The 24,664-nt window shown below is 63.7% G+C and overlaps 1 protein-coding gene across 5 annotated transcripts; it reads left to right on the plus strand.

Annotated features, from left to right (window-relative positions):
• The first annotated feature begins 93 nt into the window (after positions 1–93).
• NUMA1 (nuclear mitotic apparatus protein 1) lies at positions 94–24,526 on the plus strand. 5 transcript variants are annotated; one of them, XM_041118432.1, is made up of 26 exons: positions 94–116; positions 4,496–4,568; positions 5,173–5,261; positions 7,391–7,470; positions 8,247–8,329; positions 8,418–8,498; positions 8,804–8,888; positions 9,639–9,783; positions 10,409–10,566; positions 11,265–11,382; positions 12,909–13,026; positions 13,397–13,537; positions 13,912–14,034; positions 14,542–17,841; positions 18,083–18,124; positions 19,602–19,670; positions 19,803–19,913; positions 20,006–20,224; positions 20,326–20,483; positions 20,616–20,859; positions 21,903–22,182; positions 22,304–22,440; positions 22,606–22,821; positions 23,170–23,280; positions 23,406–23,596; positions 23,712–24,526. In XM_041118432.1, the coding sequence occupies exons 2-26, from the start codon at positions 4,527–4,529 to the stop codon at positions 23,833–23,835; spliced, it is 6,465 nt and encodes a 2,154-aa protein (XP_040974366.1). In that variant the 5' UTR covers positions 94–116; positions 4,496–4,526; the 3' UTR covers positions 23,836–24,526. The 5 variants fall into 5 exon arrangements, with proteins under 5 accessions (XP_040974366.1, XP_040974365.1, XP_029898144.1 ...); XM_041118431.1 differs by lacking the exon at positions 94–116 and adding an exon at positions 1,364–1,632; XM_030042284.2 differs by lacking the exon at positions 94–116 and adding an exon at positions 1,364–1,632 and having other exon boundaries at positions 23,406–23,593; positions 23,709–24,526.
• Positions 24,527–24,664: the final 138 nt, after the last annotated feature.

The raw sequence follows: 24,664 nt of genomic DNA on the forward strand, positions 1-24,664 counted from the left end.
GGCACCGCCCACCCCTCACACGTGACGCGCCCCGCCCCGCCGGCGGCCAATAGGAAGGCGGCGGGGGGGGGAGCCGCCGTTTGAATCCGGGAGGAGGTGGCGACGGCCCCGGCACGGTACGGCGGGGGCACTGGGGAGGAATGGGAATGGGATTGGGATTGGGATGTCCGTCCCCAGCGGGCCCGGTGTTTCCCGCAGCCTACAGCGGGGGCCTGGGCCCCGGTACCCGTCCCCCGGTGTCGCCATCCCGGGCCCGGTGCTCGCCACGGCCTGGCTGTGCCAGTCGGCGGGGCTGAGCCTCCCCCTCCTTCCCCGTCCTTCACGCCGTCCGTGGGGCTCGGCGGAGGAACCCCCGAGAAGTAGGTCCTCACCGGGCCCAGCACCGGGCACCGGATCGGTGCCTTGCTGGAGAAAGGCCTGCGTGTGCTGCCGGTACCCACCGGTACCCGCCGGCTGCCGTCCCGCCTCGGTTTGCCGGGATCGCCTCACGCTGCCCATCACCGTGTGCTGAGCCGGCTGCGCCTCGTCCGCACGACGTCCGCTGGCTGGGTGCCTCCTCACCTCCCAATCCAGTAGGAAAAGCTCCCACCACCAGCTCCCATCGGTCTCTGGCCAAGCTCAGCAGCATCCCCTCCCCGGGGGGGGGTCTCAGCCGGAGCGCGGGGGCTTGTGAGTGTCTCCCTTTGGTTCCCGGCTGTTTTGGGAAGCCCGAGCTTTTGCCAGTGGCGTTCAGCAGTCATGTCCCCGCCGCCGGCTCTTCTGCTGCCCCCCGCCCCAGGGCCGGTTTAAAAGAACTTTTTCTGCGGCACACCGTGCTCCTCGGCCCCTTCCTGGCTGGCGCGGTGAGCGCCGTGCTCGGGGCAGCCCAAACGCCCCAGGGACGGTTCCCGAGGGTCTCCGGATCAGCAGCGAGGGACGAGCGTCCCTTCCTTGCCCACTGCCTGCCAGCCCCAGGAGGCAGCTGGGTCCCTGGGTGCAGGCAGGGCTCTGGCAGCTGCCGTTCCCGACGGAAGGCAGGGGTCCCGCAGCCCCTTCAGCCAGCTGCCTTCGCTGGCATCTCTGCCGGCGGTGGGTTGCGGCATTGCTCCGGTCCCTGTCAAATCCGTGGCCGCTGCGGGGGGGGGGGCGCGTCAAGAGGGAATTTTTCGGGATCCAGTCAGCACATGGCTCCAGCTGGGTTAGCGGGAGACAGGGGCTGGCAGCGGGGACTCCCAGTGCCTTTTCCTGCTAAGCCCCCCCGCTCCCCGCCAGCACCCGATGCTGGTGGCCGGTGCTGCTGTCACGCTGGGGCTGGGAATGGGTCTGAGCCAGCCCTGGCAGCCCTCTGTCACCCAGGGTGACGGCAGCGAGCGTACCCATGGCCGGGGTCGGACGTTGTCGCTTCCCCACGGCTGCTCCAGCAGCAGCGGCAGCAGCTTTCTGTGCCGTGCGCCTTTAACGAGCGCGGCCTCGGCGTGGTGACGTGGGGTGGCCCAGGGCCAGGAAGGGGAACCGTCGCCTGCCAGCCCTGCCGAAGAGAAGCCCAACAACTTTTCTTTTGTGCGTGGCCGCTGGCTCTCCGGCCCTCCCCGGCTGCCAGCGCTCATGGCGGATTAAACCCCGCGCGCCGACGGCAGCCGCTGCGCGCCCCCGGTAAGGCCTGAACAAAGACTTTATCCGTCTTCCTTGTTTGTTTTCAAGAGGGCCGGGGAGGAGGAGGAGGAGGAGGAGGAGGAGGGAGGCGGGGGAGGCGAAGCTCGCCATCTCCCAACCCCGCCGCCTCGCCGCAGCGTGCGGTTCCCTCCCCGGCGCCTCGCGAGCTCCCAAGGTGCGAATCCCCGACTCGCGTCAGGACGCGGGCGGCCCAGTTGGGTTCGCCAACATCCGGGAGCTCAGGCTCCGGGGTGGCGGCTGTGACACCCCCCCCCGCCTTTCACCGCCTCCTCCCCACGCCGGCCTTGGGCCGGGGAGGGGGCTGCCGTGGGTCGCCCACCCTGCCTGGGTGAGCCGCTGGGCGCTTCCTGCAGCGGGACCCCCTGCCCCGGGATAGCTGGGGGGGCCGCGGGCACGTCCCTCCGGCAGGTTGGCGCTTCGGGAGCTCCGGAGGCGCGGGCTTGCGTAACGCCGTGTTTTGACCGGAGCGGGCGCTGGGGGAAAGAGGCGAAGGACAATGCCGCCGTGGCCGTCACCGCCGCCGGGGCTCGTGTCCCCCCCCTCGTCTATCGGCACCCTTCCCCACTGACCCCCCCCGCAGCTCCCCTCCCCGGGGATGCGGTTGGAAAGCGTTCATGGCTGCTGCCGTGCTTTGTGCTGACACGCCGGGCTCCCCAGCCGCTTCCCGTCTGCCATCGCACGGATCCAGGCATAGTGCGAGCGGCATGTCCCCACGGAGGGTCGTGTTGTTGTCTCCGGCGAGCATGGCTCGGGGAAGGCGACATTGCCGGCGATGAGCCGGGCTGTGAGCAGGGCAAGAGCTGGGCACCGGCACTTCTGCAGACAGGCTCCGGTAAAACCCAGCTCTGTCCCGGTGGGGTGTGCTCGGTGGAATGTGGCCCTCTGTGGTAGAAGACTACGTTCAGTGCTGGCACGCGTGTTTTGCCCGGAGGCTTCAGGTGGATTTCTGGGGACAGATCCTGGCTCAGGCACGCTGCACCCCTGGCCGTGGGGCTGGAGGGGTGGTGGGTGCTGAGAGGCTGTGTGCTGCAGCTGCGGGGCAGAGGAGTGGGTTTTTAGCCAAATTGGAGGGAGGATGCATCCTGCCAAGGATCCTGCGCTTCCCAGCTGAGCTCACAGAGGCGGTGGGAGCTCCATGTCCCCCCAAAGCCATTGCGGCCAGTGGCCGTGGTGTGCTGGGCGCTCCCGGGAACGGCTGCGGATCCTGCCCCCCCCCCCACCTCCCCGCCCCGGCAGGTGGTTCTCCTTAGCACCGTCGGCAGCGGGCAGGGAAGCTGGCAGCGCTCCGACAGCTTGGCTGCTGCCTCGCCGGGCTTGTTTGGGGCCAAGTGACCTTTGCAGGCTCCTTCCAGCCCCCGCGGCGGTGCCCGGCCGGGGGCAGAGTGGGCAGCCTGCCTGGCCCCAAGGGTCGCAGCAGCTGGGGGTCATGGCAGCTGGGGAGGTGGGCGACCAGGGAATCCCGGTTCCCACGCTGCCAGTGTTTTGGGGGCTGGTGGCCACACAGCTGGGAGGAAGCCAGAGCTGCTGTGGGCAGTACCACGGTGGGATCTTAGCCCCTTGCCGGGCAGGCAGGGCTGGCTCTGGCCCCCCAGCAGCCTGGGTTCCCTCCTTTTTCTTTCTCTTTTTAAATTTCCTTCCACCATGAGGTCCGCGGGAGATCCCTCCCCCTGCCAAGGCCTGGCAGCCTGCTGCATTCTCCATGGCTCCCACCATGCTCTCGGCCAGAGCCGGTTGACCTGCCTGGTTTGGGTGCTTGTTTGCCACTGCTCCCCAGTCCCCCTCTGCTCCCCGAGGGCCATGCCGTGATCTGTAGCTGCTTCATCCTGCTGGGGCTGGCTGCCTCTTGGCACAGTGCTGGGGGATTTTTTCCTGCTCTTGCCCATCCCGCAGGACCACCGTGGCTCTTGGCATGGCATCCCTACACATGCCAGATTTTTGTGCTTTGAACCACGCTGCCTTTCTCTCTAAAGCTGGTGCTCATGTTTTCTAGAGGGAGGTGAATTTTCCTGGCATGCCGGGGCTTCCCGGCAGTGGTACCGCTTCTCAGCTGTGACCGGCGGCAGGGGGAATGCCATCCCTGGGTGGGCAGCAAGTGCCGACGAGCTGCCAGCCCGTGTGCCAGGAGCCCGCTGGATGCCCAGGTCAGGCTCCCTGCCTCCAGCCTGCCGCAGGCAGGGGAGCCCGGTGGTTCGGCACAGCCATGGAGAAGGCCTCGGCCATGCGCGGTGCCCCACGGTGAGGCTGGTGGGCAGGATCCCTCGGGGTGATGGCAGCCGCCAGTGCCAGCTGGCCCAAGCCACGAATGGTTGTTTTGTGCCGCCATGGTGTGACCTGAAAGACGGGCCTGATGGGACGCTGCCCTCATCCTCGGGGGGCCAGGGCTGAAACCAGTGGCGAGGGGGACCTGCCTGGGCACGGGGTCGGAGCGGGCTCCCGGGGTGCCAGGCCTTTAAATTTCTCTTAAAAGAAATTTCGGAGAAGTTTGGGGGTGAGGGGGAGGGAAGGAGGCACAGCAGGAGGTGCTGGCTACAAGGAGCCTGAGCAGCGGTTTTCCCTTGAGCCTTGTTCGTCAGGATCCCGATCTCCGGGGGTAAATCCTGGGAGGCTGTGGGAGAGGACCTGGCTGCTGCTCGGCAGTGCTGCTCCCCGCTCGGTGCCTGCTGAAAAGCAGGAGGATGTCAGCTGCTCACCTCCGTACAACCCACAGCCGACCAGGCACAGTGGATAGATCCTCCCTTGACAGACATGAATGCCTGGTGCTGTATGCAAGCTGTATATTAATGTAATTACTGTGTTTGGCCTTAATTGCTTTTTTTTTTTTCCCCTTTGCTGGCATTCCTAGGTCCGGGCAGTCACCTGGCAGCCTCGCAAAGATGCCTCTTCACAGCGCGAGAGCCGCAGCTCTCCTCACTTGGGTAAAGCCTCCCTCTCCTCTGCCATAGCTTGCTCCGTAGGTGGGACATGCTGCCCGGGTGGGTCCCAGCTGCTGCCGGCACCGGCAGCTCCTCAGGGGCACGATGCTGGGGCTGGTCAAGGGAGGGATTGTGGCTGGGGCAGGTCCCGGGGCGGCTGAGTCCCTGCCATTCCCGGGCAGGTGGGTGTTTGCAGGAGAAGCCTTGCTCACTGTTCCTGTTGAGTAACCAGAAATGCCGGAACAGCTTGGTCTGGCTGTGGAAACTGCCCGGGATCCAGAGCTGAGCCTGGAGCAGGCAGCAGGCTTGGGAAGTGAGCAGCAGCTGGACGATAAAGGGACTGTTGGATCTGCCTCAAGAAGTAGTGCCATGTCTGAGCAAAGCATCGCAGCGTGATAATCGAGACCCATGCCGGCCTGTCTGGCGGTGGAGCTGTGGGGATTGCGTCCAGCTTTTGCCTGGATGGGGCAGGGGCAGTCAGAAGGGCTGGCTTTGCTCTCACACCCAGACCGGTCTCGCTGTCCCCTGCCAGGACTGGGAGGTGGTGGGTGGCACAGCATGGCGTGGTGTTGGCTTCTGCCTTCTGACCATCTCACCCCATTTCTAGGTGAACAGCACAAAAGTTTGTACTGATCCCCTTGATGATCTGTCACAGCTCCAGGACTGCAGCATCTTCATCAGGATCATCAACAAAATGTGAGTACAGGGAGCCGGGATGTGCTCTCTGAAGCACCCGGCTGGCTGGAAGGCGGCACCGAGCATGTGCTGGGCTGCCTCCCGGAGCCACGGCCTCGGCTCCCAGGAGTCTCCTCCAGCTGCAAGTGTGGTCCCTCTCCGGGCAGGGTGGGAGCAGGGGTCCTGGCAGACCTGATGCTGGATCTCTGGCTCCTCCATATGAGGCTCCGGTAAAGCAACAGCACCTGCGTAAGCAGCACTTGCCGCCGGGTGTGCTCTGAAACCCACTGCAATGAAACACAGGGCTTGTGTCTTCACAGTGTGGCTCCTTTGCATGTAAACCCCCTGCGTGTGGGACGATGAACCTTTTGGGCTGCCTTCCTTGGAAGCCTCCGTATGTAGATTATGTACCGGGGCTCTGCCTGCAGCTCAGGCTCGAGAACAAACCCACTTGAGGTAGCTGGGAGAGGGTCTGCTCCCCTGCCTGCCCTGCAGGCAGGGGCTGCCCATTGTGTGGCCAGGGTCTGCCTGTGGAGCTACCCAGGTAGGATTTTGGCCAGAGTTTCTGTCATTTGAGGCTTGCTATCACATCTGGCACTGATGTCTGGGCTTACTCCTGGCGTCAAAGCCAAGAGCTGAGGGCTGATACCAGCAGTGTGGGGGCTCCTGGAGCTGCGTGGGAGATGCTTTATTTCTATAAATGCTGCTTGGGTGAGGAAACAGCCCAGCAAGTTTTCCTGAGCTGCAGCCTCGGGATCCTGAGGAAGCCTTGGGTCTGTAAAGCAGCTTAAAGAATGACAGCTCCTGCCCCATGAAGTGCTCCTGTTCTCTGGGGACATCAGGCTGCTTCCGAGTATGATACAGGCAGGATGGAGCCTGTTTGCTCTGTCCCGGGAGCCAGGGTGGCTGGGCAGGGGTGGAAGAAAAGCCTCCATCAGGAGCCGCATTCGTTGCCTGTGAGCAAGGGTGATTAAAACCTGCAAGCCGTAATGGGCATTGGAGCTAGGACCGAGCACGCTCCGCTCCGGCTGTGCGTCGTTAACGAGCTGGTGAGGCAAATTGGGAGGGCGTGAGGCTGCCGCTCAGCGCCGAGCGCGGCTTTGCTTTCAAACCCTTCCGGCGGGAGGCTCTGTGGGAGCCTGTCTGCTATAATTACCTCCTGCACGGTGTAACGAGAGCCTGCTCGGAGCAGGGATCTGCCTGTGGTGGGTGGGGAGGAAGGAGCCGCCTGCACCGGGGATATATTTAGTCAGACCTGGTTAATCTCCTGGGTCTGTGCTCCAGCTCAGATTAGCTGGGATCACCAGCGGCGTGTGCTCACTAAACAGGCCTGACCGTAGCTTGATAAGTGGGGCGGCCGCCATGGCAGCCAGCTGAGCTGAGGAGCTCCCTGCAGCACCAGGAGGCAGGCTGGGAAATCCGTGAGGATGAGAAAATCCTCGTGCCAGCCCCTTCCCAGGGCCAAGTCCCTGCTTTCGGCACCCCGGGAGTAACCGAAGGTACCGAAGCAACGCCGGTTGAGCACAGCTGGCACGGGTTTTAGGCACACGGTCTCTGTTTGAGCTGGCAGCCGTTGAGGAAAAGCATGGTCTCGAATAAGAGCCAGAAAAGACAGCTTCAGCTCCCCTGCTCCAAAATCCAACGTGGGCTCCAGGGCAGCAACCCAGAGGGGAGCGGGGTCCGCATGTGTCTCCAAAATGGTGACGCTTTGCGACAGCAAGAAAAACACCCAGTTCCACGTGCGACCCCCGGCCCCCGCGGTGCCTCCCCGGCTGGCGGGGATGCCGCCGGCTCCTTCTGCCGCGCCGGATGCCGGGGCTGGCAGGCAGAGGAGGAAGCGGCGGAGGTCGGCAGCGCTCCGGCACACGCTCCGGGGGGGGCCAGCTGCCCGTCTCCGGCTGCTCACCAAACGCAGCCATGTTTGTTGGGGCTGCGGGGAGCGTCTGCGCCTGCTCCCGGGCATGGCGTGGTTGGCTTTTGCTTCACCACCCGCCCTGGCATGAGGGCGTAGGGCAGGCTGGCGTCGCGTTGCCCGAGAGCCAGCCCCTCGCTCGGCAAGCTCTGTTGCAAAAAAAAAAAAAAAAAAAAAAAAAGCACTGTTTGTTTAAATCCCTCAGCAAAACATTAACGCAACCCGTGCACTCTTCTAGCCACAGGAGCGAGGAGGGGGAGTCTGTGCTGGAGCAGCCGCTGCCGGAGAGGATCTCCTTCATCCGTGGCTTCCTGCAGAGTAAGAGCCTCTGCCGGGGGAAGCGGTCGCCCCTGCTCGGTGCCCCCCACCCCTGCGGGGGTCTGGTCTTGTGTCTGCAGGCTTCCCCTTCCCCCCAAGTGACCCCCCCGCTGCATCAGCAGCTTCACGAGGTGCAGGCAGAGCTGCCGTGACCCTGTGGCAGCGTGCGGGAAGGAAAGCTTCCCGATGGAAATCCTTGCCGGAGCCCGGGCTTGGTGCAAAGGAAGTCCAGGGGGTGAAGGGCAGCGTGCTGGTGGCTGCTCTGGTGATGCTGCTTTGGGGCAGCATTCCTCACCCAGTGCCTGGCCTCAAGCTGCTCAAATCCTGCTGGAAAACCCTTATCTGAGCAGGAACCCTGGGAGGAGATATGGGAAGTCTCTTGCACTTTTGCTTGGCCTCCCTTAGAAGGGAAGACGGAGACACTATATCCCACCCTCCATAGATGGGACTCGGTTTGGGCTGGTGGTGGAGGAGCAAAAGGTGCAGAGAGATACCGAGGGCAAGGTGGGGAGGTTGGGACTGAGGGGCAAGTTGTCAGAGAGGGGAAAAAAGCCCCCATCACAGTTAATGGCAGAGGCTGAGCACTGGGGGCTCAGCTCTGGAGCCCAGCCTGCCCTGTGCCTCCCCGCCTGTGCCCCTTCTCCTTGGGGATGCATCACGGTGCCTCTCAGCCCAAGCGCGTCACCACGGGGGATGGACACATGCCACGGGCTGGCAGGCAGCGTGCCCAGCGGCAGGGACTCCTGCGTGACTGGGAATCCTGCTTCACGTTGCAGAGCACTGCAAGCACAAATCGGCCACGGAGAACCTGGTCTCGGCACAGAAACTGCTGGAGGGAGAGGAACTGGCATTGGCCAAGGTAACTGCCGGGCACGCTTTATTCCTAGCCGGCACCGATGTGCTGGTAACCAACCTGGGGTCGGTAACGCTTACCTGCCTCGTTCCAGGTGGCCGTGCTGCTCCTGTATCACACCTCCATGAGCTGCAAGAGCCCCAGGGAGTGGTATGAGTTTGACTACAAGACTCAGGTAATTCATTCTGGGTTCCCCCTCCGGACCAGGGGTGTGGGGGGGAGCGGAGGTGCCTTTTGGGGGTGCTCTGAGACCTGCCCTCGTGTTTGGGTGCCCTTGAAAGATGGGGTGGGTGCTGCAGTGCTCTGGGCAATCAAAGGCTTGTGACTGTGAGTGTGGCTACCTGCCAGTGCAGGCACGGGCAGGCAGGGAGCTGCCCGCTGCCCCGAGCCTGCTGTGGTCGTTGCCTGGCTGGCACCATTCTGCTTGCGAACCACAGCTGCTGCAGCAGAGTTGCTGACCCTGTGGCTCCTCTGACACAGGTTGAGCTGGCATCGATCCTCAAATTTGTGCTGGACAATGAGGAGAGCCTGAATGAGAATCTGGAGACGTTTCTGCAGAGGAAAGGTGAGAGCCAGGCCCTGGCTGCCTCTGCTGTGGCACCAGCTTGGAGTAACGGGCCAAGCCTTGTGCAGGCAGAGCAGGCATTGGGCACGTTTTTCTCCTAGCTGGCACCAATGCAGCGCCCTGGTAAGACCGACAGGTTAACGTGTTTGCTCTAGTGATGTCCAAGTGCCAGCTCAGAGTGGGACAGAAACAGTCCATAACCTTGCAGAGAGCAGCAGTGGGATGTTGCGAGTGCTGAGCACTGCTGGCATCTTTCCGTACAGCTCCCATGCCGGCAGCACCTAACTGGCAAGGATGAGCCTTTTCTAGAGCATAAAAACATTGGGCTTTTTTCCCCGTTTGTGCTGCTATAGCTGCCAAGCCATAAGAGCAGCAACACCATCCAGATCCCCGCACCCCAGGAGTGAGCACTACGACATGGTTCCTTGTAAGCTCTTCAACTTTAAGAGTAGGGCTGCCTTATACCTGCTGGGCTCTTCCCACTTGGCAGCATCCCAGCCTTTGCGGTGCATGCTGCTTTCCGTGGAGGAGTGAGGCAGGTGGGATGCCCACAGCTTTGTGGTGGGAGTGGAGTGCCAGGGCAGGACCGTGGAACTGGCAGGACAGGGATGTAAGGCAGGTTTATGGCTTTCTCAGCTGGGCTGATTGCTGGAATTTGTGGTCCCTGCGCACCTGGGATTTCAGCTGCTAAACCCTCCCTTCTGGTATTAACGTGAAGATCACAACTTGCTTCTCCCTTGTGATTTCCAGCACCGCCATCCTCATCCAGCGCATCCAGCAGCAGCTCTGAGGAGCACTCCCCGCTGCTCTCCCTCCCGCACAAGCGAGAGGTGCGTTTCCTGGAACTGCAGAAGATTGCATCCTCCTCCTCTTCCTCCTCCTCCGGCGCCAACAAGTATGTCCCCAGCCTCTTGGCTGCTGGGGGGGTGAGGGAAGGGGGGGAACGGACAAGGCAGCTGCTGGGACCCAGAGATGTAGCCAGGGTGCATGCTGACTTGACAGAGACCCCCTTTCTGCTGCGGTGCTGTCCTGTTGCAAACTCCTCAGGCTTGATATGGGGATGTATGGCGGTGGGGTGAGGTTGGGCTGTAATTAATGCCTCTTAGCCTTGCTCGTTTCAGCCTAATGAGCACAGACACTTCCCAGAGCAGCTTGTGGTCCTCTCCTGCCCTGGGGTGGGTTTGGGAGGACCAGGCTTGTGTCACTGCTGGATGTGCTAAAGGAGTTTCTCTCTAGCAAGCTGTGAATGCTCTGCGGTGGGGCTCCAGCTATGGTGCGAAGGGAGATGGATGCTTTGCCCTGGAACTGGTTTTGTACGTGTATGCCAGACATTTAGAGGCTGGTGTTACTGTAATCAAGATGAGGAGAGTGACCTTTCTGCTCAGGCGACGAGGATCAGAGTTATTGCTCTGAACCTGCCTCTGAGATGGGGGAACCAGAGCGGGTCTGGCTGCGTGGGGAGGGACTGTGCCCCGTTGTTGGCTCCGGATAACTGAGTTATGTGGTGTGCCTCTCTGCAGCACGCTTTCTGGCTCTCCATCCTCACCCATGGGGGATGTCATGCAGACCCCCCAGTTTCAGCTGCGACGGCTGAAGAAGCAGCTGGCTGTTGAGAGAGAGAACCGGGATGAGCTGGAGGTGGAGCTGGCAGAGAATCGCAAGCTCATCACAGAGAAGGGTCAGTCGCTAGCGGGATGTCCTGGGGCGCGGGGAGGGCTCTCGAGGGCTGGCACCTCGCCTGGTTTCTGTGACTCTGTTACAGCTTTGACCCCACCATGACTGTGCTCATGCACAGTCCATCCTGCCAGACCCCAAGTGAGCACAGCTTGTGGCTTTGGAGCTTTTCTGCTTCCCAGAGCAGACAGGGTAGCTTGGGGTTTGCTGTGCCTTGCTCCATAGTGGGCCAAGGGGACCCTTGCCTGTTAGTCTGGAACAAAGGGTGATGCAGAAAGCCTTGCTGACGGGAGCCAAGACAGCTCTGATGCTGTTGTAACAACTCTGAGCACCTCTTGGAGATGGCTGGTTGTCCCCCTGCCAAATGATTTGGAGCAGGCTGGCAGGCGTAGGAGTCTCGGCATCCACATCTAAAACACTCTCTGCACTGGGGATTTCCCCAGGCGCATGCGGAGACTGCAGGTTCCTTCTTCCCTCTTGTATTCCCTTACATATCCTGGGCAACAGAAGCCATGACTGAAGCAACACCCGTGCTGAGCAGCAGTGCTCGCAGCCTGGCTCTTCTGTCTTCTGCTGCAAAGGGTTTCTGTGCAGTGGCTCCTCACCAGCTTGGGAGAAGGACAGGCATCCTCCACTCTGCTGTTGGGGTGGTTCAGGTGACATAAAAAGATGGTAACGGGCCCTTTCTCGCTCCCTCCCCAGAGGCTCAGATCACCATGATGCAGCAGCGGATTGATCGCTTGGCTCTGCTCAATGAGAAGCAAGCTGCAGACCAGCTGGAGCCCAAGGAAATGGAGGAGCTGAGGGAAAAGAACGAGAGGTAATCTTCCGGGGATGTCTGCTCCCTCCTGCTAGGCTGGTCCTTGTCATTCCCACATCCCTGGACTCCGTGTCGTTTGTCTCTTTCCCAGCAACGCACTAAACAGGGGTGAGGGCAAACCTCCTCTTGTTCTCTGCTACCTCCTCTGCAGCTGCGCCCCAAGGAGGAGATGGCTTCGGCAGTCACAGAATCGTAGAATAGTTTGGGTTGGAAGAGACCTTTCAAGGTCATCTAGTCCAACCCCCCTGCCATGGGCAGGGACATCTTCAACCAGATCAGGTTGCTCAGAGCCCCGTCCAACCTGACCTGGAATGTGTCCAGGGATGGGGCATCGACCACCGCTCTGGGCAACCTGGGCCAGGGTTTCACCACCCTCAGCGTAAAACATTTCTTCCTTATTTCTAGTCTGAATCTATGCTTCTTTAGTTTAAAGCTACTACCCCTTGTCCTATTGCTACAGGCACTGCTAAGAAATCTGTCCCCATCTTTCTTATAAGCCCCCTTGAAGTACTGGAAGGCTGCTATAAGGTCTCCCCAGAGCCTTCTCTTCTCCAGGCTGAACAATCCCAACTCCCTCAGCCTGTCCTCACAGCAGAGGTGTTCCAGCCCCCTGATCGTTTTTGTGTCCCTCCTCTGGACCTGCTCCAACAGGTCCAAGTCTTTCCTGTGCTGAGGACCCCAGAGCTGGACGCAGTGCTCTGGCGGGGGTCTCAGCAGAGCAGAGGGGCAGAATCCCCTCCCTTGACCTGCTGGCCGCACTGCTTTTGATGCAGCCCAGGACACGGTTGTGCCAGCCAGCATGCTGCACCTCATGGTTGGGGCGATTACGGCTCGTAGCCCGTTTTTATCACAGCGGGCAGGGAGCCAGTCCCAAACCACGCAGTGTGTTCTGACAGCCTGCTCCTTACTCTAAAGCCAGCATGGGAACTGCCATCCCTGTTGTGGGAAAAGGGTATGCTGCCTGTGTGGGTCTTGCCTGCCTGGGATAGACTCTGTGTCACTGAAAGCTGTCAGGGTGATATTGCAGCTCCCGACCCCAGCCCCTTCTCCAGCTGCCAGCCCTCCAGTTTGATCCAATTTGATCGGATCTGAACTGGGCTGCGTCATGCACTTGAATTCCGTTGCCTGCCACTCTGCGTCCCAGTCTTTGCCCTGTCCCTGTGCAGTGACGTATTTACTTGGGAAGGACGCCCAGCCTCCGCTGGCAGGTGCCATGCCTTTTTTTGTCCTTTCCTCACTTATTTCACTTTGCAGAGGGGTGGCTGGAGTCCTGCAGCTGCCTCTGCCCTCAGTTCTGAGCAATTGTGCTCACGCAAAGCACAAACGCCGCTTATCCCTGCTCCGCTTTGTGATGTATTGGGACCCAGTTTAGAGCTGAATTTGTGGTAGTTTCTCACCACGGCACAGAGATACCTTGGTACCTTAGCTTCCTCAGCAATAGCCAGCAGCATCTGTCCCCAGTGATGTCCTCACCTGCCTTGTTTGTGCCCTGCTAAGCCGCAGCATAACGACCTCCTCTCCCGCAGCCTGATGGTGCGCTTGCACGAGGCCCTCAAGCAGTGCCAGGACCTGAAGACTGAAAAAGGCCAGATGGACCGAAAAATCAACCAGCTCTCTGAGGAGAACGGGGATCTTTCCTTCAAGGTACGGGGCACTGTGTCCTCTCCATGTCCCCACAGCCCAGTCGTTTGTGTTGGGGCCCAGGAGGGAAGGATTTGATGGCAGTGACGGCTGGTTATGGCTCTGCCACTGGCCTTGTGTGACCTTGACCCCGTGACTGAGCCTGCTTTGGGCTCCAGATCCTGATCCAAAGGGGAACCGTGGTGGAGGAAATAGTAGTCGGGTAGAGTTGCCCGCATGCAGTGCTGCAGGTGCAGGGCACGGGCACCCAGGACTTGGGATGTCCGTGGATGCTGCGGTGCCCAGCACTTAGGAGAGCGGAGCTGAGCCGAGCCCTGGGCAGCGTGGGCACTCTCTGACCCTCCGCTGGGATGGGGGATTTTTCCCTCCACAGCTGCGGGAGATCGCCAGCCACTTGGTCCAGCTGCAGGAAGCCCTGAACGAGCTCTCGGAGGAGCACAACGCGGCCCTGGCGCAGTCGCAGGAAAAGCAGGGACAGCTGGAGAGCGAGCTGCGTGCTGCCCTGCAGGAGAAGGTGAGGGGGCCCTGGGGTCCCACCTGGGCAGTGGGTGTCCCCTGCTCTGCTGCACCCATAGCCCCCCCGGCTGGGGGATGTCTCCTGGGGCTGGCTCATGCCCTGACGGCTGCAGGCAGGGTGGAGTGGGCAGGAGCCTCCTGCCCATCTATGCCGGCACACGGGGAGAGGCTGTGCAACCGCCGGCTCCCGTGGGGAGTCTCTCCCTGCTCCTGGGAAGGGTTCTCCATGGTGGGACAGGCTGCTGTCCTCGCAGCGAGGAGAGAAGCCCTGAGCCTGCTGAGACAAAGCTGCCGGAAAGCTGGGTGACTGCTCCTCCTCTCGCTTGGTTCCCTCGCCTCCCATCATGCTCAGACTTGCGTCTCTGTCCCCAGAAATGCTCGGAAGAGAAGATCGAGATTCTCCAGGGGAAGATTTCTCTGCTGGAGGACCAGCTGGCCAAGCTGGGGGACTGCAGCGCCCAGGAGAAGGGAGAGGTCATGGGGGACATCCTGAAGGTACGGCTGTGTCTCGAGCGAGCCTCTGGCTCCTGCAGCGAGGGCAGGCAGCGCTTGGATGGAAAACTCCTCTAGCTGGGGAGAGCAGCGGGTGCTGGGGGGATGCACGGCAAAGCTGTGTGGGGCAGAGCTGGCTGCTTTCTGCTGTTGGGTGGGGGTTGTGGGGCTGAGCACTCTGTGGGAGCCCCTTTTGTGCCGAATTTGGGAATACCACTCCCAGGTAGCTGCTGGCTCCCCCAGCCTCCCGTAGCACAGGTCGGTTGTGGAGGGAGAGGCTCCTGCATGGTAAGAAAAGGCATTTGGTCCGAGAGAGCAGCGGGGCACAAGGCTAAGGGGAAAGCGGGGTGTGCTGGGGTGCACCGGGGTTGCTGGGAGGGAAGGCAGCAGCCGGGCAGCTCCCGCTGGGATGCAGCACCTGGGTCTCTGGTGAGACTGTTGGATACAGCTTGAGTAACGCCTGGGGGTGTCTGTGTTTTGTTCCCCCCGCTCCCCGCTTCTCTCTGCCAGCTGGAAGAGCTGAAGCAGGAGGTCTCCAGCCTTGCTGCTAAAGGGGCCGAGCTCCAGGCCACCGTCCTGCGGCTGGAGGAGGAGAAGCAGCTGCGGGAGGCAGCCCTGCAGTCCGAACGCGGCCGCTTCGAAGAGGAGAAGCAGCAGCTGGGCGGCCTCGTCGCCAGCCTCCAGAACTCCCTCTCCGAGAGCCACCGGGCCAGGGAGAGGCTGGAGCAGGACCTGCGGGCACGAGAGGCCGGCGAGCCCCAGGGCACCCCGCTGCGGGGCCGGGGGGCCGAGGCAGAGGCAAGGAGCGAGGGGGAGGCCGGGCGGCTGGCTGCCCTCAGCGCCCAGCACGAGAAGACCCTGCGGGAGAGGGACTCTGCCCTGCAGCAGCTCCAGCACCTGCAGGAGGCCAACGCGTCCCTGAGCAGCCAGCTGCAGGCCATGGCGCAGGCTCAGGATGCCAGCCAGGCCGCCTCGGCGGAAGAGAAGGCTGAGCTGAGCCGCAAGGTCGGTGAGCTGGAAGCCAGGATCCTCGAGCTCGGCGCCCAGCGGCAGCAGGGAGCGGCGGAGGGGCTGAAAGCCCAGCTGCGGGAGCTGGAGGGCAGGCTGAAGGAGAGCCAGCAGAGGCTGGCCGAGAGGGAGAGGCTGGCCCGGGAGAACACCCGCCTGCAGGAGCGGCTGCTCTTCCTGGAGGAATCCCTGCGGAACACCGAGGGCATCCTGGAGGACGAGAAGAGGCGGGCGGCCGAGAGCCTGGAGGGCAGCCTGGCCAGGATCGCCGAGCTGGAGGCGGAGAGGCAGCAGCTGGTGCAGGGCCGGGAACCGGCTCCGCAGGAGCGGGGCGAGGAGCCTGCCAAGCGCCGGGCGCTGGAGGAGAGCCGGGAGAAGCCGATGGGAGCCTCCCCTGCTGCCAAAGGGGAAGATGGAGAGCGCGGGCGGCTGGAGGAGGAGATGCGGGCGCTGAGCCGGGAGCACGGCCGGGCCTGCCAGCGGCTGCAGGCTGAGCAGGAGAAGGCAGCCGCTCTGGAGGCCCGGGCAGAGCGCCTGGCTGCCGAGCACCAGGAGAGGCTGGCCGTCCTCCAGGCCGACCTGTCCAGTGCCCGGGCGCGGGCGAAGGAGAAGGAGGGCGAGGAGCAGAAGCTGAGGGCCGAGGTCTCCTCCCTGCGGGAGAAGATAGCCGTCACGGAGCAAGCCACAGCCCAGCGTGTGGCCGGGCTGGAGGCAGATGCCCGGCGAGCTGCCGAGGCGCTGGAGGGGGTCTCCCAGCAGCTCTCCCAGGAGAAGCTCAAATCCAAGGAGCTGGAAGCTGCCGTGGAGCGGCTGCGGAGCGCGGAGGCAGAGCTGTCCCGGGTGGCCGCTGCCGGCAGGCAGCGGGAGCTGGAGCTGGAGGTGGAGGTGAAGAAGCTGTCCGGAGAGTTGACCATGCTGGGCGCCAGGCTGGAGGAGATGCTGCGGGAGCACCGTCGGGACCTGGCGCACCGGGAGGAGGAAGCCGAACGCCTGCGGCAGGAGGCGGAACGGGCCAAGGCGGACTGCGCCGCTGAGCGAGCCCGCAAGGCAGAGCTGGAGGTGCAGCTGCAAAACTCCCTCAACGAGCAGAGGGTGGAGCGGTCGGTGCACCGGGAGGAGCTGGCCCGGTCCCGGGAGCTGATGGAGGAGAAGGAGGGGGAGCTGGATGAGCTCCGCCGGAAAAACGTCTTGCGGGGCGAGGAGTTGAGGGACCTGCAGAAGACGGTCAGCAAGCTGAAAGGAGAGCTCGCCTCGGCAGAGGCGGCCAAGGAGCGGGCGCCCAAGGCGGACAACGAGCTGCAGGGCTTCTCGGAGGGCACCCGCAGCAGGGACACGGAGGGGGACAGCGTCAAGGCCACCTGCTCAAAGGAGATGTCCCTCAAAAGCTTGGAAGAGAAGACCCGTCACAGGGAGCAGGAATCCAGCTCGAGCCAAGACCTTTACCAGGAGAAGCTGAAGGAGACCCAGGCGCTTCGTTCACAAGTGGAGGAGCTGGAGCAGAAGTGCAGGGAGCAGCAGGAGGCTATGGCCACCCTGGAGCGAGCGGCGGCCGAGGCGGCGATAGCGGAGCAAGCGGAGCTGGAGGCCTTGAGGAGGGAAGTGGCCCAGCAGAAGGAGAAGGCGTCGGAGCTGCAGAAGTTGCTGGAGGCCTCGAGGTCGGCGCAGGCTCTGCACGACGGCACCGTGGAGGCCCTGCAGAAGGAGCTGCAGGAGAAGGGCAGGGAGCTGATCCAGAGCAAAACCGCCATCGCCGCTGCTGAGAAGGAGCTGGCATCCCTCCGCTCCGCGGCACAGGAGAAGGGCCGGTCGGAGGAGAGCTGGAAGGAGCAAGTGTCCCAGTGCGTCCAGGAGATGGAGAGGAAGAACAGCCTGATCGGCAGCCTGGAGCACGAGGTCTCCATCCTCCATCGGCAGGTGACGGAGAAGGAGGGGGAGAGCAAAGAGCTGAAGCGCCTGATCGTCGCCGAGTCGGAGAAGAGCAAGAAGCTGGAGGAGAGGCTGCGGGTGCTGCAGACGGAGATGGCCACCGCCGCCTCCCGGGCGGCCGAGAGGTGCTCGCTCATGAAGGTGGAGGTGCAGCGGTGCCAGGAGGAGATGGAGAAGCAGCGGTTGGCCATCGAGGCCCTGAAGAGGGACCGCCACTGCCAGAGCGAGCGGGAGGACGAGCTGCGTCAAGAGGTGAAGGTCTGCCAGGACAAGTGCCTCCAGAAGGAGCAGCTCCTCGCCGCCCTGCAGCAGGAGCTCGGCAGCGCCCAGGCGCTCGCCGGGGAGCTGCCGGCGCTGAAACACCTTTGCCAGCAGCTTCAGGCCGAGCGTGCCTCCCTGGAGAGCCAGCACCGCCAGGACCTGGAGCAGAGGGCGAAAGCCCTGGCCGCTTTGCAAGCAGAGCTGGCGCGGGCCAAGCTGGAAGCGGCCGAGGTGCCCTCCCTGCGGGAGCGGTCGGCAGAGCAGGATCGGGCCATCCAGCGGCTGCAGGCGGAGACGGCGGAGCAGGCGGCGCGGCTGGCGGGGCTGCAGCAGGCCAACGCTCGGCTGGCCGAGGAGAACCGTGGGCTCGGCGAGAGCCGGAGCCGCGGGCAGCAGCGGCTCGAGGCAGAGCTTGGCCAGGCCATGGAGCGGCACGCGCGGGAGCTGGAGCGGCTGCGGTCGGCGTCGGAGGAGCTGGTGGCCGGCAGTCGGCAGGAGGCGGAGGAGGCGGCGCGGAAGCTGGAGGCGATGAGTAACGAGTACGAGAGCAGCAAGGCGGCGGCGCTGGAAGAGAGGAGGAAGCTGCTGGAGGAGAGGCAGAGGCTGACGGCTCAGGTAGGGGTTCCCGCGACCTCCCTGCCGGGTGGGCTGCGGGTGGGGGGGAGCCCCCCGGGAAAAGGGGCGCGTTTGGTCTCCTGCGCACCCCTGAATCCTCGTCCTCCTGCTCAGCCCAGGAGTTGGGGGTCTGGGACGCGCTCCCCAAGCGATGCTCGGGCGTGAAGGGGACAGGCGTTCCTGGGAAAGGCAGCCCAGTCTGTGCCGGCCGCGTATTCACTTCTGCCTTTTGTGCTCGCAGGTGGAGCAGCTAGAAGTATTTCGGAAAGAACAAGCTAAGCAGGTAACGCATGCGAAGTGCTGGCTGCTTAAAAGGTGACGGTGCATGGCCCTAGCTGCTGCCGCTTCCCACCGGAGCCACCTTCTCCTCTCCTGAACTGTTTGCGGTGGGGACCCAGCCATGGGGTGCTTGGTTCCGGGTCTTTGCGCTTGCGCCTTTCCCTCCATGGAGTAGGAACTGGGGTCCAGTCCTGCCGCCTGCCCACTCAGTGGTGCCCGTGGCTCTGCATGGCTTCTCGCTCTCGCCTTCCCAGTGTGGCCCTGGGGCACGCTGCAGGCGGCACGCTGGCAGTGACCGGCTGCTGAGAGCATCCAGGGCTCCTTGACACAGGACCTCCAGTGACACCTTGCCCTCAGAGAGAGGGGATCTGGGGGGAGCTTGGATACCCCATTCCTTCTGTCCATCCCTTTTTCCCACCCTCTTTAACTGAGGTTCAGCTCCTCGCCCAGCCGGCAGGAATGGCTGGTGCCGGGAGGAGAGGGCTGTGCAGTCCAGATGTGGCCAGAGGTGGGATGCTTTGCAGCAGCATCAATCACAGTCGTGGTGTGGATTAGCACTTGGGAAACGACGCTGGAAAAGCCCCGTTTCCTCTGCCCAGCTTAGTTTGCACCCCCAGTCCCAGCCTGAGCTGCTCAGGGACCCCACAGAGGCCTCATAGCTGTGACTGGTGGGGCTGGGGTCTCCCCTGAGTGTCCCCTGGAGCCGGGAGAGCCCACCCGGGCCGGGCAGGAGCTTGCAGCAGCCGGGGTCTGGCAGCCATCTCCCCTTGCCGAGAGTGACAGCCGACCCACGGGACCGCAGCTCGCAGGCACCCGGGCAGCGAGCGCACTTGCTACCGAAGGATTTACGAGCCGCCTGCCCACGCCTGGGGCTCCCGCCATGGCCGGGGTCCTCGTGGGGTTCCTTGGTCCTCGGCCCTTCCATGGTGTCATGTCCCGCAGGCGCGTTAAGCGAGCTGCAAGCAGCCGCCCTCCACTCTCGAACTGCAGCAGCATCCCCTTGGGGGTGGGATGCCTCCCCCCCCGAGCGGGCATGGGCCCCCCTCGAGCTGCGTGGCTTGAGGTTTGGTATGGAGGATGCCCGTGGCAGGCTGGGCATCCTGCTCCTACCCCAACAACAAACAGCTGGCAGCGGAGATGCCTGCTCCGGAGACGGGGCACTGTGTAACTGCACCATCTTCCCTCACCCACCCGCCTAAAGGGGTCTCGGCTCCACTTCCAGCTGCTCCTTACGCTTGGGTAGCTCAAACCTCCTCCCCGCAGAGACTAACGTGAGGTGGCTGGCTGTGCTGCTGGCTGGGGAGCGCAGCCTGGAGCTTCCTCGGCGGTGGGCACTGCTGAACAGCTCCCCCGGGCCAGGAAACCTCCTCCTGGTCCTGCCCCTGGCGCTGGCCAGAGAGGAGGGACGTGGTTCTCCACGGGAGGGTTGTAGACGGGAGTGTTGTGCCTGGAGCTGGTCTCACTGAGCTGTGCTCTTCCAGGTGGAGGAGCTGAATAAAAAGCTGACCCAGCATGAGAAGACCACCCGAACCCAGCAGCAGAGAGTTAAGGTAAACAGGGATCAAAAACCTGGGGGCTGAGCTCTTGGACAGCCCTGGAGCTGTTGGTGGCTGCCCTGCGGGCTCGGTCAGGCAAGGTGGGGGTGCAGGGTGCCTCTGAGCCGGTCTCTTCCCTGCCCGCAGGTGCTGGAAGGGGAGCTGCAGGCAGAGACCACCCGTCAGCAGGAGAAGGTGGCAGAGCTGCAGGCGCAGCTCACCCAGAAGGAGCAGGCAGCCGAGCACTACAAGGGCCAGGTATGCCGGGGGCTGGCACGGCCCCGCCGTCCCCATCTCCCCGGGCAGCACGCCACGGGGAAGATCAACGGGTTTCTCTCCTTGACTCCTAGATGGAGAAGGCAAAAACTTACTACGACGCAAAGAAGCAGCAGAACCAGGACCTGACGGAGAAGCTGAAGGCCATGGAGCAGCTGCAGAAGGAGAACGCAGAGCTCCGGACCGAATCGGAGAGGTTGGCCAAGGAGCTGCAGCAGAGCATCCTGCAGGCCAAGGAGTCGGAGCTGAGCTGCAGGAACCTCACCAGCCAGGTCCGCAGCCTGGAGGCTCAGGTGGGCACGGTGCAGCGGGGCTTCACCCTCCTCCTCCTCCTCCTCTTCGCCTCCGTTGCCGGCTCGCTTGGAGGATCCAACCCTCCCTGCTTCCCACCCAGGTGGAGTTTGCCGATCGGCAGCTACGGGAGCTCGGCAAGTTCCAGGTGGCAACGGACACGCTGAAGGGCCGGGAGACTTTCCGCCAGAACCCTGCCGATCTCAGCGCCGACAGCCTCGACCTCAGCCTCGACGAAGCGCAGCCGCTCAACTCCACCAGGTACCGACACGCCGCGGCTCGGCGCAGCCCGTCCTGCCGTCGGCGCCACAAAACCCCGGTGTCCCCGGTCCTCTCTGTTCCCCGATGGCCCGGTAAGCCGGTCAGCGCTGCCCTCGTGCCCCGTCTCTGCAGGAAGCCTGGCCGCTCGCAGTCGGAGGCCTCGGCGGTGCCGCCAGGCAGCGAAGAGTCGCCGGTGTCCCGGCGGCTGCCGCGCAAGGTGGAGTCCCTGGAGAGCCTCTACTTCACCCCCATCCCCAGCCGCACGCGGTCCCAGCTGGAGAGCAGCGCCGGCTCCCTGGGCGACCTCTCGCTTGACTCCGGGTGCAAGACCCGCTCGGCCCGGCGCCGCACCACCATCAACATCACCATGACGAAAGTGAGCGGCCCCTGGGTGCGGGGCAGGGAGGGATCCGTGGGGCAGGGAGGATCTCCATGCCGAGGACAGGGATATGCGGTTTGCTGAGCCCTGCAGCCTGGGGGCTCTCTGGGGACCAGAGGCGAAGACAGGGATGGCTTTTAATCTGCTTCCTCCCCTGCTCTTTGCCTCTTACCCCGTGGGACAGCAGCCGGGCAGCTGCAGGTCACAGCACCCCATGGGCTGCTCCAGCCCCTGCCGAGGGTCACCCTGGTACAGGCTGGGGGGTTTGATACCTGGGTGGGGGTAATCCCCGGTATCCCTACAGGTTGGGGGATGAGGGGATGGAGAGCAGCCCTGCGGAGAAGGACTTGGGGCTACTGGTGGATGAAAAGCTGGACATGACCCAGCAGTGTGCGCTCGCAGCCCAGAAAGCCAACCGTGTCCTGGGCTGCATCAAAAGCAGTGCGGCCAGCAGGTCGAGGGAGGGGATTCTGCCCCTCTGCTCTGCTGAGACCCCCGCCAGAGCACTGCGTCCAGCTCTGGGGTCCTCAGCACAGGAAAGACTTGGACCTGTTGGAGCGGGTCCAGAGGAGGGACACAAAAATGATCAGGGGGCTGGAACACCTCTGCTGTGAGGACAGGCTGAGGGAGTTGGGATTGTTCAGCCTGGAGAAGAGAAGGGTCCGGGGAGACCTTACTGCGGCCTTCCAGTACTTCAAGGGGGCTTATAAGAAAGATGGGGACAGATTTCTTAGCAGTGCCTGTAGCAATAGGACAAGGGGTAGTAGCTTTAAACTAAAGAAGCGTAGATTCAGACTAGAAATAAGGAAGAAATGTTTTACGCTGAGGGTGGTGAAACCCTGGCCCAGGTTGCCCAGAGCGGTGGTCGATGCCCCATCCCTGGACACATTCCAGGTCAGGTGGGACGGGGCTCTGAGCAACCTGATCTGGTTGAAGATGTCGCTGCCCATGGCAGGGGAGTTGGATTAGATGACCTTGAAAGGTCCCTTCCAACCCAAACCGTTCCAGGGTTCTATGATCTCTGGATTTCCTCCTCCCAGAAACAGGCCAAGACTGAGGAACCGGACAGCGCCGACGTCTCCTTCTGCAGCATCCCGGCGGCACGGCCCCCGCACGCTGCCCCCGGCAAAGGCCGGCTGCGCTCAGCCGCCTCCACCCGCTCCCTCACCAGCTTCCCCTCCCAGGACTCCCTCATCAAGCTGGAAACCTCCTCCCCGCAGGAGACCCCCGGCAATTCGGCGCTGCTGGGCCTCCCCGGCTACCGGCCGGTCACCCGCAGCTCCCTGAGACTCTTGCAGGGGGGGAGCAGCTCCAGCCTCGGTACGTGGGGGCAGGTTGGATGGCTGGGCTGCTGGATGGGAGACTCTGTCCCGGCTTGGGGAGGCGGGAGGGGGCATTTCTTGCCTGGGACCCCCCTCAGCCCTCCCTGCTTTGGGTTTAGGCCGGAGCAGCATCTACCTGGGCACGTGCCAGGATGAGCCAGAGCAGCTGGACGACTGGAACCGCATTGCGGAGCTACAGCAGCGTAACCGAGTCTGCCCACCCCACCTGAAGACCTGCTACCCCCTGGAGAGCAGGGTAAGGGGAGCGGGGACAAAGGGGCTGCCCCTTCCCGGCCTCCGCTGCCCGCAGGAGGGGGTGAGGGGGACGGAGAGGGGCTGGCGGGCAGCCCTGGGGGCACACGGGGCCCGGGGGGAACGTTGATGGTCACCCCTTGGCAACACCTCTGCATCACCTCCCCAGCCTTCCAACTCCCTGGGGACCATCACGGACGAGGAGATGAAGACGGGCGACCCGAAGGAGACGCTGCGGCGTGCCAGCATGCAGCCCTCGCAGATCGCCGCCGGCACGGCCGCCCGGCGCAACACCCTGGGCACGGTCTGGGCCGGCGGCATCACCACCCGGCAGCAAAGGAAGCGCCTCTCGGACGAGTCCCACCAGGGCCCCGACACCCCCGAGGTGAGCTGAGCCTGCCGCAAGCACCCTGGCTGGTCCCCAGCTTCCACAGGAGCCAGGCTGGGGACAAAGGGGAGTGGTGGACAGCTGCAGATGTTCTCCAGATGTGGAGGGGGCTGCTGGGCCCCTGGAATGCCTCCTCCTGGGGTAGAGCTGGCAGGAGGCAGCTCAAGCGGCGAAGGTCTGAGCCTTCTGCCTTCCCTGTGCCACTCCCCAGGCTCTGCTGCCCTCGATCCCCGTCCCCTCCCCGCAGCCCCTCAGTTCCCCTCCTTGCCATCAGCTCCCCGGGAAGGGTGGCCCTAGGGCTCTTGTTCCCCAGGTGACAGTCCCGGCTTGTCCCCTCTTTTCTAGTCCAAGAAGCCGACCAGCTGCTTCCCACGTCCCCAGACCCCCCGGGACCGCAGTGAGCGGCGCAGCTCCCAGGTCAGCCGGAGGAGCGAGCAGCAAGCCCCCAGCAAGCAGGTGAGGGGCTCGCGCCGGGCAGCAGGGCCTGGAGCAGCGAGCTCCAGAAAGGAAAAAGTAGGGGGGACCAGGGACCCCCCCCCCCGCCCTGCCCTGAGCTCACGGTCCCGTGCCCTCCTCCGCAGGCTGAGAGACGCCAGTCGATGGCGTTCAGCATCCTCAACACCCCGAAGAAGCTGGGGAACAGCCTGCTGCGCCGGGCAGCCGGCCGGAAAACCACCACCAAGAACTCGCCCCGCGGCAGCGCCCGCCGCTCACCCCGCATCGCCACCGCCAAGTCCCCCAAGGGCAAGGTAGGTACCGGCAGCCCCCCGTGGTGTGGGGGGGGGGACGGGAGGGGAGGGAAGCATGTGCTCACCCCGGTGCCTTGGGCTCATGGGGGCAACAGGGGGACCTGCTGTCACGGGGTGGCAGTGCCGTGGAGGCAGCGGGTCCCAGAGCAGGCACAGCCACCCCCAGGGCTCTGGCGGTGGGTTGGTCACAGTCGCTAACGTCCCCTTTCTGCTCTGTCCCTTCCAGGCCAGTCGCCGATCGCTCAAGGACACGAAATTCTGAGGTTCCCCCCGTCCCCCGCTCTGCCCCCTCGCCTCTCCCTGCCTGCCCCCCAGTGCTGCAGGCACGTCCCCAGGGCCCAGCACCACCGGGGGGGAATAGATGGGGCCACCTTCCCCTCGCGACACTGCCCCGCACGTCCCACCGCTGCCCCTGGGGCTCCCCTGAGTGTGGCAGGGCCCCAGCACCCTTCCTGCCGCACCCAGCATCGCCCCGCTCCTGCACCCGCCTAGGACCTAGCCCAGGGCAGGGGGGATGCGCAGGGGAGGAGGCCAGGAGGGGGTTGTTCCCCCGGGGGCTGCCTGTGGGCTGGAAACACCCGTGGGTGCAGGCAGTGGGGTGCAGAGGGTGACCCCAATATTTGTGCACAGCACCAGCCCTTGCTGTGCGGTTATTCCAGGCTGGGGCTGAGCCCTCCTTGGGGCGGGGGGATCCTGCAGCCGCAGGGACTGGGACAGAGGCGGGATGGAGCGTCCCCAGGGCCACCACACTCCTCCCTGTGTTTGGGGAGCCCCTGCGGATGGGGGGGGGGGCAAGCCCCAGCAGGGCAGGGACTGATACCCACCCTACCTGCTGTCGCAGCCCCAGGCAGGACCCCAGCTCCCCCCTGCCTGTTCCTGCCCTCAGCAGGGGTGGGGTGAGGTGGCATTTTTAAAGTGTTTCTACTTGTAAATAAATTGTATTTTTCTCCTGCTCTGGATGTTCCTGGTTTGTTCCTCCCAGGAGCTGTTTCTGTGCCCAAGGGCCACACACGCTGGCTTTGCTGGAGTGGGAGACGCACTGCTGCTGTGGCATCGCCTACGCCAGCTGCAGGGCCAGCTTGGCAGTGGGG

This window comes from Aquila chrysaetos, chromosome 19 (genome assembly GCF_900496995.4).
Source record: "Aquila chrysaetos chrysaetos chromosome 19, bAquChr1.4, whole genome shotgun sequence".
In the NCBI taxonomy this organism is placed as follows: Eukaryota; Metazoa; Chordata; class Aves; order Accipitriformes; family Accipitridae; genus Aquila; species Aquila chrysaetos.